The 18154-nt window shown below is 36.3% G+C and overlaps 3 protein-coding genes across 3 annotated transcripts; 1 reads left to right on the top strand and 2 right to left on the bottom strand.

The window, feature by feature from the left end:
- Positions 1-2595: 2595 nt before the first annotated feature.
- On the bottom strand, positions 2596-3051 carry LOC109221029. Its single transcript, XM_019385491.1, has one exon. The coding sequence runs from the start codon at positions 3049-3051 to the stop codon at positions 2596-2598; it is 456 nt and encodes a 151-aa protein (XP_019241036.1).
- A 1475-nt stretch (positions 3052-4526) lies between these two features.
- Positions 4527-7971, top strand: LOC109221032 (probable pectate lyase P59). The gene is made up of 4 exons (XM_019385493.1): positions 4527-4932; positions 5715-6130; positions 6620-7131; positions 7593-7971. The coding sequence occupies exons 1-4, from the start codon at positions 4733-4735 to the stop codon at positions 7818-7820; spliced, it is 1356 nt and encodes a 451-aa protein (XP_019241038.1). The 5' UTR covers positions 4527-4732; the 3' UTR covers positions 7821-7971.
- Positions 7972-8778: 807 nt separating this feature from the next.
- Positions 8779-14928, bottom strand: LOC109221030 (FACT complex subunit SSRP1). Its single transcript, XM_019385492.1, has 16 exons — positions 14845-14928; positions 14155-14340; positions 13409-13514; positions 12975-13111; positions 12726-12809; positions 12515-12609; positions 12323-12431; positions 12114-12200; positions 11944-12036; positions 11594-11791; positions 11361-11506; positions 11133-11274; positions 10871-10969; positions 10610-10780; positions 9443-9521; positions 8779-9261 (listed from the first exon to the last, which is right to left on the bottom strand). The coding sequence occupies exons 1-16, from the start codon at positions 14896-14898 to the stop codon at positions 9134-9136; spliced, it is 1914 nt and encodes a 637-aa protein (XP_019241037.1). The 5' UTR covers positions 14899-14928; the 3' UTR covers positions 8779-9133.
- Positions 14929-18154: the final 3226 nt, after the last annotated feature.

Raw genomic sequence — 18154 nt, 5'->3', positions numbered from 1 at the left:
CAACTCCCTGGTCCCGCGATGTCGCAGATGTATCATGGTACCTCTATGAAAGCTCGGGGAAAATAAATGTAAAAGGTGGCGGATGTCAACTCTCACACCCATCCAAACCGCATACTTCGTCATCATCAGAAAGATTTTATACAAGTACGGAGACAACTATGCCGGGCAGACTTCGTAAAACCGACAAAACTCCTCCGCCAGCGGAAGAAGAGGGAGAGTGTGACCGATCACGAAAGGATACACATAAAAAGCACAATATCCAGGTCTGTGGACCTCTACGATGTCCCCCCCAGCTGGAACCATCTCGACGTGAGGAGGAATATGGTATGTAGACCGGAGTTCATCTATCTGAGATGGCCCGGTTTCAGAAATCACCAGAACGGGAGAAGGTGCAGGTTCCTTATAGAAATTGTTCATGAACAAATGTTTTTGGGGAGTATCTCCTCTACGGTAGGGAAAATATCACCCTCCTCAGCCGCGATATCCTCGCCACCGGAAGGAGGGGCAACTGACAACGGAGTGGCATCGGAAACTTCATCATGTGCACGAAAGGTTCGGGACATCTCGATAACAGAGGGTGTGCTAGTAAACCTGAAGGGAGAGACGATGACTAAATAGGAAGATGGTAAGCAGAATCGCAGAAATGGAGCTAAGAATTGAGAAAGATGATCAAAGGAGAATAATGTACACACAAGGAAGTAGATGGCGAAAATTTCTGAAAAAATGAAACTCTCACCTATTTATAGGGATGGGTGGTGTGAGAATCGAAGCAGAGGACTGTCAATGGCGCTAAAACCAAAGCGACAAGTACACAGACGATATCTCGGGAAGATGCGTAATGATGACACGCGTGGTAGTGACGTCACATTTTGATAATCACACCAATTAGGGTTCCGCAGGTTGTGTCGTTCTCTCGATCTTAGTCAACCCGGCATAATCTAATAGCCAAATTCTCCCACAACGTAAACGAATGATGTCCGCTTACCAAGGACGTGCGGGGGCTACGACCTCGACAAGCGGAGGGGCTAACTATATAGGTCCAAATTTGGTAACCACGGTAACGGTTAAGCAAGACATAGGACGGGGTTGACCACGACACAGACTGACGGCCGTCCAAATGAAGGCCGACAACTAGAAGCAGGCAGCTGAGATAGGATAGTAACGGTAACTTAAACTCAGAAATAGACAGGAAGAATATTCCTTTAGACATTCTTTATATTGTACTTTTTAGGGTTTATTAGTGAATGTCCCTTATAAATAGGAAGAGATGGGGAACAATGGGGACTTGCCCTTTTGGAGAACTGAGACATATTGTAAAGTTGAGAGAAGAATATACGAAAATAGTTGTCTTATTCATTTTATTCAAGCACATGTTGTTCAATATTTATCCATAAATCTCAAGATCCCATACTAAGATTGACTACTTACCTTTCCACGTCGTTAGAGAAAGGAAACACCCAATCACACAATCATTGGGTGACGATTCCTTTACAATATAACCCTTGTCATTCTCGCATTTATTATACATTTATGATATTACATATCTTGCCAATCATAGCATATTAAATTCACTATTTAATGTTCCTAATCCCAATTCGTTATACAAGAGTTTTGTTTTACTTGGTCTAGAATTTATTAAGTTCAACTGAGATTCACCCTATTAATTTATTCTTAATTGGTTTAGCAATTATCTGCTCAAACACTAACTAGCTTGGAATTTAAGGCGTAATTAATTGATTGATTAATCATTGATATTCTTCATGGAACTTTTCATGATTCCCATTATTATTACGGAAAATGGCCTAATATATCTCTGTACTATCAGAAAAGGTTTAAATATATCCTTCGTTATACTTTGAGTCCATATATATCCTTGTCGTTATACTATTGGTTCAAATATACCCCTTTTCCGTTAAGTTTGTCCAAAGTGAACATCCAATCCTACGTGGCACTGACATTGATGAGGTGGAGGCCACATGGCTTGCCACCTCAGTGCCATAACCCATTTTACCCCACTTCCTCCCTTTTTTCACCACTAAAATTTCTTTTCCCTCCACCACTATCGCTACCATTACCGCTACCATGAAAAATATTATATTTTAAATTTTAGTCCTTTATACATGGATTAGGGGAACTGAGGTGGCATGCCATGTCGCATCCACCTCATCAAATATTAGTGCCACGTAGTATTGGATGTCCACTTTGGATAAACTTAATAGAAGAAGGGTATATATGAACCAACAGTATTACATCAGCGGTATATTTAACCCAAAGTATAACGAATGGTATATTTAAATCTTTTTTATTTTAGTAATTATATATTTTTTATTAATCACCAATGTAACTTTACAAAATCACAGTTGGCTTTTATCTCAACCTCCTGTCTCAACTATAGTTCCTATCTATACCTGTACTTACATCAATAATCCTCAAACCCTATGTACTAGTCTACTTCTATTCAAAATTTAAGCTGCTGTAGGAGTGTTCTAGTTTGAGCAGAACCTCTCACATTACATACACATGCAACGGTTCTAGCTACTTCTTCTACTTCCCTGCTTCGTTTCTCAAAGATTCTGAGGTTTCTCTTATTCCAAATCATGTGTATTGTCCAGCATATACCATTTTGAGGACTGCTGCACTTCTTGATTGCCCTTTTGCATGATCAATTGCCCACTTCCAATGTTGGTCCCATGAATTTGCCCAAAAAGGTTGCCTTTGCATCCATTGTAGTATTCTCTTCCATATACTCTTAGCAAACTCGCATTCAACAAACGTATGATTTCTGCTTTCATCATATGATTGGCATAGTACACATATGGTATCCACCTGCATTCCCCATCGAGCCAGCCTGTCACTTGTCATCATCCTGTCCTGAAAGTATAGCCACATGGTGAATTTAACTTTAGCCCTTGCATCATTCCCAAACATAAACAACTTCCATTCCACTCTTGGTAATTGGCCCATCATCCGGTAGTATATTTTCCTAATCATGCTCCTGTTATTCCTAGCCTCAAGTTGAGTTGATTCCACCAAATTCCTTGCCTCAATCATCTTTCTGACTAGCCAAGAGGCCTACTGAGGTATTGGCATATAAGAGATTTGTTGTCCTTTTATGTAGTAGGCATGATCCATTTGATCCACATTTTATCCCCTTTGTGCGCAAGATCCCAATAGTTATTATTAACATAGGGCGTCTCCAGGTTGAATAGGTTTCTAATGATATTCATTTGTTCTTTGTCGCAGTCCCAAAGTTGATGTGTGTGGTGATTCACTTACATTTGACTGTTTATATTGTAATTTTTTTATTTTAGCAAGTAAACTATTCTTAGAGGTAAGCTTAAGCTGAGCACATTCTTTCCTCTCCGGAAAATATGCAGATAGCTTTTTCTGAAAAATGCTCCTTTTGAAATGGTTTTCCCTTGTTAAAGGCAATGTTGTTAAAGGTTCATTTGAGGCCCGCTTAGACTCTGAAATGGGTCGCGCACGAACCCGGTTCGGGTTGGATATTTGGCTAATTTAATTAATATTTTATTAAATAATTAAAGAAATTTTGTCCAAAAAAAATTAATCAATCAATCCGAAGCCAAGCAACGGCGGTGCAAGGGTTGCCTTCATCTTAACTCTTTAAGAGCTAGAAGAAGAGCAATTGTATATATACCCATCAAAAGTCTTTTCTTCCTCCAATATGGGACAATGTCCCTTTGCCAAGGAGGGAAATTCAAATATTTCATTTTCTTTCCATTTCTCATTCACTCTTTATTTTGAGCTACCCAAGCTTAAACGGCGCTATAACATGCGCCTTATTGACGAGAGCTCCATTAAATATAATAAGTATAATTGGCCAAGAGTTGTATTAGTTTATGAAGGAGACTTTATGAATGAATTTGTTGCTACTTGTTAAGAGATGGAATTTGAACATTTTAATACAAGAAAGCTAGTCACTTAACTTGATTTAGAAACGTAAAAACATCTTTGCATGTAAATCAAAATTTAAATAAGTTTTTACTTCATTTACTTTACTTATCGTTTCTATGGTTGGGGTAATTATATTTCTGTTTCTCAAGGCTTGGCATATAATAGGTTTTTTAATCTACATTGAGTATATATTAATCTGATCGGATGTATGATTAATTTTATTATCATACGTGATCTAAAATAATGTATTATAAATAGAGAAATTTAAAAGACAATCAAATTATGTATTAGTAATGTAGATTTAAATACTAATTTAATCAAATGATACCCAAGTTTTTGCACTATTTAATTTAATTGGGAAAAAATGTGAAGGGTCAAAGTTTCTATCAGACTGGTGCCACGTTTTAGGCTCAAAAGTAATTTGTACCATTTTGAACTGAGTCAAATTTCTACGAAGAATCCTCGGGCATTTTTTGGACCATAGACAAGTAACAAAAATTTGCCATGAAAATTGTGTAGCGGTTTACCTTTGAAATAAATGGCTATGCGCATCTTACGATATTGTCAATTTGTTATTTAAACAACATTGTTTCACCAACAAAAACACATTTTTAACGTTGTTGCTTTCTTAAGTTACAACAAAGAGGGTTTGACCCCTAAAAAACAAAGGGTTTGACCCAATTAAGACCTTCTTCCATACATTTTAGAAAGAACAACAACAGATTAATTCTTTTGATAATTTCAACTGCAATTCTTAGTTAATTAAATTAATTTTTTTTTCTACAGCTAGTCTTCCTGAAAAAGGAAATATCCTTAAATGGGAGGACCTAAGCTGATAAATTTGTCTCTGTTTTTATTTTCCACTTTTTGGGCTATAATTCCAGGCCTAAATGGTCACATTGGTGATTTCGATGAAGTGTGGCGGAGGCGAGCCCAAGAAGCTGAAGAATGGGCCCTTAAGGCCTATGAGCCCGACCCGGTTAATGTCACCCTTGCTTTTGCCAAGCAAACTAGGGAGTACGTTAATTAATTTCGTGTCTTTTTCTAATTTCTGTTTTCTGCATATTTGTGGTGTACGTTTACAAACCTTGCAATTACAATAACATAAAATATTAAAGTGACATTTTTCCATAAAAGAGGCTGTGCTATTTTGCAATAGTTTTCTAAAAATGTGCTCGTTTAAGTTTTCTTCAACAAGTTTTAAAAAGTTAAGTATTTTTTTCCCCAAAATACTGTTTTTTTTTATTTAAGAAGGTTTTTGAGAGTGTCTTTACGAGAATATTTTTTTTTCCCCACAAAGCTTTATCCAAAAAAAAATCGACTATTTAATAATCTATTCTATCTGTTTCATTTTATATGATACTACTATAAAATTTGAGGAGTCAAACTATTTTTCCTTTCGAGAGTACAAATGTTACAATTTGTAGCCATTTTTATGTAGTTTCTTACTATCTAAATTTTATTTCAAAAGGATGAGAAATTCAGAGATGATGGCTAGCAATTTCTTATTTTATCAAGATTTTAACTAGGATTGTTACATAAATAGTCGGCCAGATTCAATGTTTACTTTTTCTTGTCGGTATACATAGATTATACTTAATTATATACAGTTATACATATATTATACAAGTCGGTATACATAAATTATACATTAATTATATACAGTTATACATATATTATACATAAATTATATTATATATTATACATTCGTCGACTATTTCAATTTTAAGAGATTAAGTGGTCGGCTATTTGAATTAATTGTTCTTTTAATTATATATTAATATAAAACTTCAAAACAGGTCAATGAAGGAATTAAAGGAAGTGAATAAGCTAGCAACGAATGAAACAAGGAGGGAATTAAGAGGCTTTCACAAGAAATACGCTGGGCCTTGTTTAGTCACCAATCCCATTGATAGGTGCTGGAGATGTCAAGGTAATTGGGTCGACAATCGTAAAAGATTAGCAGATTGCGCAATGGGCTTTGGCAAAGGGACCACCGGCGGCAAAGCCGGCCAATTCTACGTCGTCACCGACTCTTCCGACGACAGCAGCAACCCTAAGCCGGGAACCCTCCGTCACGCTGTCATTCAAAAGGAGCCATTGTGGATCATTTTTGCAGAAAGCATGACCATTAGATTACATCAGGAGCTGATAATGCAAAGCGATAAGACCATTGATGGTCGTGGTGTTAACGTTCATATTGCATATGGTGCAGGTATTTTTGAAATATACAATTTAAGCGTTTAAAATGGCGATTTTAAGTGTTTGGATACTAAGTTCATAAGCTGAACTGTTCAAACTAATTTATAAGTACTTTTTGGTCTATGTGATAAAATTCAAACGTGCTTAAAATTAACCAAAGGTCATAATAGTGACCTGACTTTTCAACTTATAAGCTCTTTTCCATTGATTTTTATTCCTAATATTTTTTTCTTTATAATTTTGAAATACCCTTCTTAAATAAAAACCTAACTCTCTCTCTCCCCATTATGTCTTTCATCATATTTATCCTTTTACATGTAAAGATACTTGTTAAACAAATTAATAGCTCGAACGACATTTCTATTATTTTAACTAAAAAGTTGCTTACTAGAGAACAACTAACATGTATATATCCAAACACGAAACTTTATAAAATGAATTTCAACAGCTATTTTCAATCCGCCAACAGAAACAAAATCTTAATTTTATTATGTCTCAACAGGTATCACCTTACAATACGTCAAGAACGTGATCATCCACGGTCTCCACATTCACGACATTGTCGTAGGCAATGGTGGCATGGTCATAAGCGCGGTGGACCATGTCGGAATAAGGACACAGAGCGATGGAGATGGTATTTCCATATTTGGTTCATCCAATATTTGGATTGATCATGTGTCAATGTGGCGTTGTAGTGATGGGCTTATTGATGCTGTGGAGGGATCAACTGCTATTACCATATCAAATGGACATTTCACTGATCATAATGAGGTGATGCTTTTTGGTGCAAGTGACAGTTCTTCAATTGATCAAAGAATGCAAATTACTGTGGCTTTCAATCATTTTGGGAAGAGATTGGTACAGAGAATGCCAAGGTGTAGATGGGGTTTTATTCATGTTGTTAACAATGACTACACTCATTGGAATATGTATGCTATTGGTGGTAGCCAACATCCCACTATTATTAGCCAGGGCAATCGTTTCATTGCTCCTCCTGACATTTTCAAGAAGGAGGTAAATCAACGCTCCATTCTTTCTTTTTCAGCTTATTGGGATGGTTTAACTTCTATGTACTGTCAATATAAAAAAAAAAAAAAAAATCACATTGAATCACTTAAAGATGCATTCTGTTCATGAAAAGTGAAATTAGTAACCTGAAAGAATTTTGCGCTATCAGGTCATATAAAAGATAACTACAGGTAATCGTCCATAAAAAGCAGGAACAGTAAGCGGACGAATAAGACATATGTTACCTTACTAAAATAGGTTAAAATAAACTGACAATGTAGAATTCTTTTACACTGTGAATGCGTATAAATTAAATCCCTAAAAACTAAAGTAGGTTACCTGCTACAACAGGTTAAGATGCACTTATAATATAGAAATCCTGTATATAAATTAATCCATTTGGAATTGAGGTGTAATAGTATTGGTTTCTGTACAACTGCTGATCTTTGCTATATGTGCACATGCAGATAACAAAGAGGGACTATGCCCCAGAATCAGTGTGGAAACAGTGGACATGGAGATCACAAGGTGATCTATTCATGAATGGAGCATTCTTTGTTGAATCTGGAGATCCAGATTGGACCAAGAAACACCAGAACCTTTTTGATGGGATATCATCAGCCCCAGGGGAACAAGTCACTTGGATTACAAGATTTGCAGGGGCTCTCAATTGCAGGCCAGGACATGCTTGTTAATTAGGGAGTCATTGACATCACATATATGTCCTTAAATATTTTACGTTGTATGCATGTATTGTATCAAAGTTGCTTTGTAATTTTGAACTGTTACGTACTACAAAATCACAACGAAATGAAAAAGGACTAAAATTCATACTATTACTCTCTATTAGTTGATGTACTGGCTATGCAACTCTGTGTCTATGTTTTGGTTCCCCAATTTAAATGCAATTTCTATATCAGTACGCAGTCTGTTAACAAACTATAAAGAAAAGGGGTCACAAACCATTCAACGAGTTTGAAAACAAAGGAGAGACCCCGCCTTATGGGTATCGAAAAAACCACATTACTGTATTTCATAACCTACTCCTAAAATAAATATAGGCTGTGTTACTATCAAATTTGTGTAGCAGTAAATAACATTTCTTTTATATTTCTTCTGTTTGGGAGGGATATTAGTCGTTTATCCTTAACTAACAATTTCTTCCTTCAAAACATAAAAGTTACGGTGAAAAACTAGAATTTGCTTGTTGATTCGTAAATAATCAACCTGCTATGTTACAGAAATATAAGAACATATATTTTACAAATTGTTGTAGTACTTTTTTTAGTACGACTAGCTTGTTTAGATAATTCGACGGAAGACAGTATCTAGAAATGGTCAAGAAATTTTAGCTCCTTACTACTTAGTTGTTCCAACTCAAATCCTGGCACGGAGAGTATCTACTTGCTAAGAATTTTCTCTTGTAAGAGTTGGATTTCTTATTGGCCTATCCCTTTTGGCTTTCTTCCGAAATACAAATATTTTCTCCTCGTTTGTCCTACTTCTTGCCACGGACCATGGCCAAGCGGCCAGCGGCAATGAAGTGAATATTGGTATAATATATACTGAAACAATACTGAAATTTCGTTAGAAAATTTGGATGGAAGATGATATGATTTCTAAGTCTTGAGATTTTTAAATTGCTATGCATGATATCCACTAACGGCTAGAACGTGTTCCAATAGATGATTGGCACTCACTGGAGTGACGCTCATGTAAAGAGCACACCAAACAATAAAACTACCTCTTCATATTCTTAAACATATGTGAAGGATAATTTATGCAGTCGGCTCCTAGATTATACATCTGCTAATACAAAGGAATATCTAGAAATACTGAGCATATCGCGGACAATTAGATTCACACGCTGTTCATAAATAAAAGTGTCCCACGACACCTATTTCTCATCTGCCCCAAAACTTGAGCTTCACATACACTGTAAAGAGCATTGCTGATTAGGCACGTCGACCTTCAAAGCCCCCACTCCCAATCTAAAATAGTTTTGATCTTAGGAACTCTCAGATTCGTTCCCTGAATCCATGCCGGTCGACTGAGGGTTCTTGTAACCACTGATTTGTTCGCTGTAGCGCTTCTTATCTGCCTTAGCCATTGCCTCATACGGTTCTTTCTCCTCAGCTGCAAAATCATTAATCCAACACGTGAGCCAACGTTGTATTAACTGCCTTAAGTATAAAATAATTAAAGGAAAAAAAACACAAACAAACTGCAACAAACACGACCAACATTGTGTCAACCCCCTTTAACTGTAAAATAATTGAAGCAAATATGACAAACACAATGCCACAAAATAACCAACCTGACAGCTTGTTCCATCTTTCACCAAGAACCTTCCCAGTCTCCGTGAAGGAGATTCCAGGAAAACTTTTCTTCACACTCTACAAAAACAAATGAAAGGCAAGTGAATGAGACATTACAACCACGGTGAGCCTCGAAGAGTATCTCAAACTTAACGAACAAATAGGTCACCATATCTTGACACCACGTGGTTTGTAATTTCCATCATAAATGATGACAAGGAGCAGTTAATGTGGAATAAAATACACAAAGCTTATTACAGATATTGACTAGGGTAAGTTGAATTTGCTTGGGCGAACTGGATTGCTAAGTTCGGCCATAGAGTTTCATTTGAAGGGGTAGCGTAAAGCTGGTATTCATGGTGATGCCAAGATGGGGAACTATGCAGCTGATTGGGTGGGTCTTGGCTTCACCGATAATCATGCGACATGTTCTACTGGATAACATATATTCTTCCGGAGGGAGATGGAAAGAGAGCTAAAACCATTTAAAAAATGAAGGAAATGGGAGCGGCAAAGGAAACAGTGACAAGCTGGATATAGATTGAGAAAGAAGTCCATAGTTTTGTGGTTGTGGACCAAATGCATCCCAAAACCATGATCATTTATTTTACCTTGTTGGAGTTGTTTAGACACACAAGGGATGAGGGGTATGTACCAGATATCAGGTTCATACTATATTTACATATAGATTGTGAGAAGGAATTTTCACTAGATTTGCAAGATACATGTGTAGATTTGGCGGCACGCGGTAGTCAGTTCTGAACCTACGTAATATATTGAATGTTGCAACATTTTCTTTTTGGGATGAAGTATCTTGAATGTTGCAACTTGCAACCATGGGGATGTTTTGTTTTATGTTAAGAAATGAGGAATAGGGAAAATACTTGTTTTTGGTTGACATGTCCAAAATATTTTTGTGTAGAAAGCTAGACTAGATACGCATCACCAGGTACTTGCTTTTATACATCTGAAGAGGAAAGAAGACATTGTCTCCTTGAAATATGAACATTATCTTTTTCAAGAACTCTCATCACGAAATGCTGGGAACAGACCACATAATCCAGGGAAAAGTCATCTATTTACTAAGACTACTAAACTCTTATCATCAAAGTTCAAGCAGTATGAGAAACGCAGAGAGATAAGAAATCCTGTAACAAAGCACCTACCTCTCTTTCACTCTGTGAGAAGAACATGAAAGCACTAATTGCCCTCTTCGGAGCATTTGGATCCTTCTTCTTTTTCTGTTTCTTCTTCTTCGATCCATCATCATCTGCCTTTTTCCTGCTTGCAGATGGCTTTGACACAGTAGCCTCCTTTTTGGGCTTCTTTGCAGGTTTCTGAAGTCACCATACATGAATGTCAGCTCATATTTTGCCAATGTGCAAGTTAGAACTTGAAAATATATAAATGTGAAAGGACAATTATACCTCTTTTTCACCACCACTATCACTGGCATCAGATTCATCCCCTCCAGAATCATCAGTAGGAGACCCTCCATCATCCTTGTCAAGGACAAAATCTTCATCCTGAAAAGTTTATGAATGTCAGACAGGCTTTCAAGTATTTTCCACAACACAAAGGGTAAGAAAAAGACACAATCCAACAGACGCCCTGAAAATGATTTAGAAAAAGATAATCAGGGAGTTTAAGAAGATGAAATTAACTGAAATTACAAATAGGCATGATTACCTCTTCATCACTATCATCTCCACCGGCTTCATTCTTAATACGCTCAAGATGTGGATCAACAGCATCATCTTCATCAGGCAAAACAGGAACACCTTCTGTAGCCCGAGCTTCATTAAGGTTCATTATTTTCAGACCCTTTGAACTGCAATCAATAATTGTGTCAGAGAGACAAAGTACACTTATTATCCCCAAATTGAGAAAGAAGGAAGGCTTGAAACTCAAGCTAACCTGATGAAATCAAAAAGATTGTGGTACTCATTTCTCTGGATATTCCGGAAAAGATGTTCTTGTTCAGTCTTCAGTCTGATGAGAAGATCAAAGTAATGCATGTTGGCTGTGCCCGCAGCGTGCCTCTCAAACTCCACATAATCAATCTAATTGCATAACGAATTAAGTCAAATATTCAAGAATGAAAACGTATAATTCATAAGATTATCAGCTTTACAGCAACTTGAGTATACCTCCTCATGCAGTATAAGAGTTGGTGGTTTAGGTAAAAAGAAGAAACTCTTTTCAAGAGGATAGAGAAGTCCATCTTCAGCTTTCAATGAAGACTTCACCGCATACCCATCTTGACTGCTACGGAACTTCCCTGGTTTAGTGACTTTGGCACCAGACAAGCCGCGTAAAATTTGAGTAAAGATGTCATGGATAAGACCCTGGTTCATAAGACAAATAAAATGCTAATAAGTAAACAACACCAAACACGTTCCATACCTTTAAGCAACAAAAAGCAAATATAATGAACTTGCATTTCTATTTTCATAGTTGATGTGAATCCATATGACTGTAAACGCAATAAACTAATTACCTTGTAACCCGGAAGCAGCCTATCTTTGTATTTCGCATTTAATAGATCTTCACTCAAAGCCAGCGAAAGGTCTACGACATTGTCTGTCTCAAACTGGTAAGGCAAAAAAATCAGCAGGTTGATACCAAAAATAGAATGTACGTCATTATCCACCATACATCAATCAATACCTGCAATACAATGTGCGGATACAAAGTTTGCCCCTTCCTAATCGGAGGATCAAGAGTGATAACTACTAGAGTGTGTGGTTGGTTATGCTGCAAAAGCAGAGTAAAGTTTGATAAGACGATTTCAAAAGACTGCATGAAGAAGTATAAAAGAGTAGGCATAACTAGAACATTGATGAAGGTGCTAAAAAGGGGCTGAACATAGAAATAACCTTTGGCAACAAAAAAATACGGACTACGCTGCTGTATTGAATTTTAAAGTCATTGGCTTGCCCTTGCAAGCGCAAGAATGAGAGATGAAGCTCAACATTGTAACGGCCCCTGCAGCATATGGGCACATGTCAATCACTCTGAAGCAAAAAACAGAGAGTGATAATAAATGACATGAAAAGCGGTTAACCAACCTTGGAGTAAGTATGGCAATGCCGTCAAATGTGACAACAGCTTCCTCACCTCCGGCACCAACATCAGCCATCGACATGATTTTGTCCCGGAAAACCTATTAGGCACAATCATATTACTCAATCTCTACCAAGAGAAGCTACCATGTCATGGAAGAGATTAAGGATCCCCTCCAGTGAATTCAAAGAATTGAATTAATATGCCTTTGCTTACTTGAGCAGGAGGTCGGTTTTCATCACCAACAAATTGAGTGTTTGAATTAGGGATGTGAAAGCTGATTTCCATCAGCGAGTCTTTCTGCAATCAATAGAAGTGTGGCTTACTAAGAATAGAGTGGCTTCAAAGCATGAATCAAGAAGAGTGCCGCTCAAGTAGATTAGGCATGACAGCCAAATTAGGAACACATAAATGTCAAATGTATGAAAATGAAATCCTGAGAAAACATTGACGACAGTGAGTAACCTCATTAGCCCCAGTTGTATCATCTACATGGAACTCCAACATGACATCATTTTTTCCTTGAAGCTGTGTTTGCGAAACATCTGCTAATGATATCTCAAATGCTTGTTTAGAACCAACAAGAAAAGCAAGCATATTCCCTGCAAAAAGTGAAGCAGAGTCAATATGAAGACAGAAAAAATACTAGGTCTCTCTTCAGTATTAACTCTTGCTCCTATATATGATCTTTTGCAGAACTATAAAAAGCAATATGGGCGGTCTGAACTTTCCATTCACTCTCATTCAACCAATGAAGTTGAAGGCATAAAAAATTGGTTTTTTTGTATAGTTAAGGTTAATATCAATAACAACTCATTTACTCAAGAAGAGAAAACATGTATGTCAAGCACAAGAAAATCAGGGAAGCTAGTAAACTTATGAAGGAAACATCTGCCAACCATTTAGATCAACTTCTCCCCAATTTTTTCCACTAACTGATAGCTGCTTTTCCTCCGGAGATATTCCGCAAGTATTCTGGAAATAGGCGGTCAAACTCGCAACATCCTGCAAAGCAACAAACACAAAACCAAGGGGCATCAAAAACTAATAACACAAGATAATATTGCATGACTGAGCGCTATCCCAGACGTTCTCCAGCTACCACATACATTGCAAAGATTCAGAGGTATAAACTTGTACAAATACGTTAGAACGGTCAGATTCTACAAATAGCTTGAGAAAGGAACATCGTTTAAACGCCATGCAAAAAAGCTCAGGACTTTCTTCCCCTTATTTCTCTTTTCCTCAAAGCCTGTATTTACGGTAATGGAGCTTCGACACAAAGCACTTCCAATAGCCAGTTCCAAACTAGATATATGTGTTTAGTGTCCAAGTTACCCCTAATTCAATTATGTTACCAGTCAATGTGTAAGATTGATAACCGTTACATAGCCAGATGTGTCAATTCCCTGAGTTTCCTGAAACCAAATTACTGTTAAGTTGCTAATTACCATGTACTTACGGCTTGCACTTATTCAAACCAATGATGAATAACTTAGTACCAAAATTTCAAAACTTATTATGGCTAATCGTCTATGTCTCTCTGCATTGGTTGAGCTGTTTCTATTCTATTACATCAGCAATGAAATAGTTCAAGACGCTGATAAAGTGAAACTTACTAAAAGCACAATAATAAAACACTTGCCTGGTCACGGAAGCCAGTAAATTTGTAGTAAAGACCATCCTTGATCCGTACACCCAGCTGATTAGTTCGAGGAACCTTCATCCAAGTAAGGCCCACTATGTCTTCCTTGTCCACCTCCACAGCCTTACCACCACCTTGTTTCTTCCATAGTATACCTCCCGACTGAACCTTGAGCTGCCCTGGATTCTGCAATTCTCAGAGAAGAAAAAAAATAAGTTTTATTATCAATAAATGTGTTAAGAAGCTACCCCAATTTTTTTAACCATAGGTAACAAAACATTCCCTTTACCCTTTTTGTGTGTATCCCATAAATTCTTTACTCTTATCCTTTTCTTTTGTCCAAATGGATCCAGATCAGATGGAAATATCCCACAAATACACAAAATTAGAATTTAAAAACAAGAAAAAACGCCAAACTGGGAGAACAGAAAATTAGGGTTTATAATCACATTGTAACAAGTTCATCAATAAATAGGAGCTAGGGTTCCAAGTATCCATCTAAAGACAAGAAAAATGATGACACTATATTAAAACTGAAAATTAGGGTTTAAAATGAGATTTTTACGACAATTTCATCATTAATAGGGGCTCTAAAGAAGTAAAAATCATATGGAACAACATCTGGAAAATTGGAATAAAGCAACGAGAATAAAAAGAAGTGAGCATAGTCAGAGAATAAGAACAACTTACAGTGCCTCCACGGCCGCCGAGAGAGATGTTGTTGAACTGATGACCGTCCGTCATTCCTACGTAAACGAAAATGGGAGAATACACTGCAGCAAGTGAGAAAACGCTGAGGAAAAGGTTATATAGATGAGTATCAACCTCCTCCCGCGCGAAAATGCATTAGGCGGTTTGGGAATTTGGGGTCTGACCCGACCCGACCCGACTCTTTGCAACTTAGCAGTCCTTTGCGCTAATAGCCATTCATTTCATTTGTTAGCCATATATATTAATATATTTGAATCTACTTGTAGTGAATGTTACGTCTGTAACCACCACTTTACCTTGTAAAATTATTATTCCAATGTCTTCTACTTCTTTTCTCTATTTTACTTCTTTTTTAACTTAATTCAATAGAAAACACCTTTATTTTACTTCAAAAAATTACACCTTTCTACAAAGTGATCTTTAATTCTTTATTTCATAAATTTTGCTTAATCATGCAAGTATATTTGATGAAATTATTTATAGTTTGTTAGTTTATGTGGAAATTTTTTATTTGTTTTATATTAAAATTTCTAGTTTAGAGTATTAGTCCTCTTTTTTTAATTATTGGTATTAATTCCGTTTAGATTGTAACTCTTTTTTATTGTCCTCTATTTATAGATAATACCTTCTTAGTTATAAACACAAATTGATTTAATATTCTGTCAAATTTCTTGTTAAATTTTAACAAAGTTTTGAAAAATTAAAATTTGTTAAATTAAATAGATAAGAGTATTTGGTGGAAAAAAAAAGAAGATAAATAATTCAAAAAATTAGGAGGAAATAGTTTGTTGAAATGCCAAAATTTGTAAAATATAGTGCATTCACTTTCAATGACTTAATTTTAACATCACGCTATAAACAAAAGAGACCAAAAAAGAAAAGAATTAACAAAGATGCAACCAAATTCTATTCGCCATGTTCAATGCCTCTTATACTATCGATTTGCATCATTTTAAATTGGATCCGTTTGTGTAAAATCCTGGGTCCGCCACTGTTATCGTTGCCACAGCATAACCAGCGTATTGTCTTTCAAAAAAAAAAAGATTAAATTTTAAATCTTAATTTTAAGAAAATCCATCCATTCTCATCAAGTCTATGTATAAATAAGGTGGGTTTTCTCTGGAAATCTCTTGAATTTTCTTATACTAAGTGAATGCACAGAAAATGGGCAATTCAAAAAAAAATAGAGCAGATCGGATTCTGGGTATTTCCAAACAATGTGAAAGTGCAATGCTATGTTTTCTTTCTTGATCTCAAAGAGTATAAGTGTATTTGTGTGTAAAGAAAATCACAAGGTTGAAAAATAAGAGAACAAAGTTAGTGGGATTGTGGCTTGTGGTGGAGGTGGAGGAAGGTGAAGAAAATGGCGTAAGATGAGCCTGACATTTTCTATTTTATTTTTTAAGCATTATTGATTTAATAAAGCAATTAGAAAATATAATAAAGAAAGTATTAGTATAATTTAAAATGGATCCAAGCCATTGAAACTTCAATTATACACATGGCATCATTTAAGTAGTCTATTGAAATTACCGAACATCACATTACTGGAGGGGATCCTATCCCATTACTCGCTCCCTCCACATTTATTGTAAATATTTTATAATTGATGATGCAACATTTAACCATTTGATGCATGGCTAGCATATTAACTCGGATTGCTTGGATTTGTTAACTGGCCGTTCATATAGGTATTTTCTCAGCAACTTTTAAGCCTAAGATATCTTCTCAGCATAAAACATGTCGTTTATGCTTTGTATATTCAACCTTTAAGTGAAAAAGAAAACACAATGTCATCAATACTTCTTCTTTTTTTTGTATAAAAAATTTCTAGCTAGGGAAAATATTGTTTGGGTGGGTGTTTAACCAAAAAATAGAATTTCGGTTAAAACTAGAAATTAAGAGAAAAAATCGGGTTACTGATAATCAGGAGACGAAAAGAATAAGAAATTTTTTGAGGATAATAAAGCAGTAAATAAGTTTGTATTTCAATGTAATTTCTATGATTTTTCGTGTCCCTACAAATGCTGAGACCTCCTCCTTTTATAGTTGATTTTTCTAGGAAAAGGTATAATGCCTTAGCCTTAAAGAGGCAATTATGAGCATTAAATGACATTAAATGAAACGTTACACAATCATACCTATTCAATACTGATTCGCTAATGTATTTGACATTTAATACTGAATTTAGACTCCTTTATGCCATCAGATTCATATCTTCAATTCCTTCTGACCTCCTGGCTTTAATTAAGTTAAATAGATACGAGACTCGTATCATTTGAATAGCATCTCGTGCCTATTTAACTTTCTTCTCCTCGTATCTGATATCGCCCGTGCCTCTTAACTAATCATCATGTTTTGACCATTTGACCAGTCCACGTGTCATGCCACGTCACCTTCAATATAAATTCAGTTTCTTCCCTATACAGATAGTCCCCCCACTTTCCATTTATTTATCAATTAAATATTTGGGAAGTGGATCTTCATTAAAAAGGGAATTCTTGCCATAATCAATGCTATGACAGTGTCGACGCTTCAATTGTCTCTTCTATTTAATGCACCATATACGTGTCACCTTCTCATTAGTTCTGCGATTTTGCAGCCTTTTTCTAAGGCTTCTTTAACTCCACTATTCACGAAGTGATAGTTGCCTTTATTATAGGCTTTCCATCATTACACTTCTTAATTATCGACGGTTGAGTTTATATATAAACTTGCCCCCTTTTTCCTTTGTCTTCTTCTTCACAAGCTTTTTACCAAATTTCTTGTTATTTACTCTCGTTCACTTCTTCTTCAGTTCATACCTTCTGTTCATATCTTCTCACTATGTCGTCTTCAAATCCTAACCCTAAAAGAATCCTGCTTCTTAATAGCCCTCTTAATGTGTGACTGTGTTCAGCAGGCTACACCCTTTCCTTTGTTGAATGACTGCTCGATATGGTGTTAGCTTTCTATGTCAAACTTGCTATGTTAAAGTTGTCCACCTAGTTGGCATGTTCAAGCCCTCGTGTTTGACCAATCTTGTTCCCTTAGCTTCTATGAATGATAATATGTTTATGTAATCGTGCCCCTATGAGGTATCACTATCAATAGACTTTAGAGTTGTATATTGGTTGCCATGTATGGTCCCTCCCTCTAAGCCTGGTGTGAGTTCGTGTGTGGCCCTGGGTTGTGTAATGGATACACTCTCACGCTTGAGGTGTGCTTGGATCTGGGTCTACTGTTCGTGTGAAAAGTGAGCTTGCTGAAGGCCCAGGTGTTACTGGGTTATTTCGTCTTTTGGGGCCTA

This window comes from Nicotiana attenuata, unplaced genomic scaffold (genome assembly GCF_001879085.1).
Source record: "Nicotiana attenuata strain UT unplaced genomic scaffold, NIATTr2, whole genome shotgun sequence".
NCBI lineage: Eukaryota > Viridiplantae > Streptophyta > Magnoliopsida > Solanales > Solanaceae > Nicotiana > Nicotiana attenuata.
Note: the sequence above shows the minus strand (reverse complement) of the source record. Positions and strands in the feature narration are given on the sequence as shown.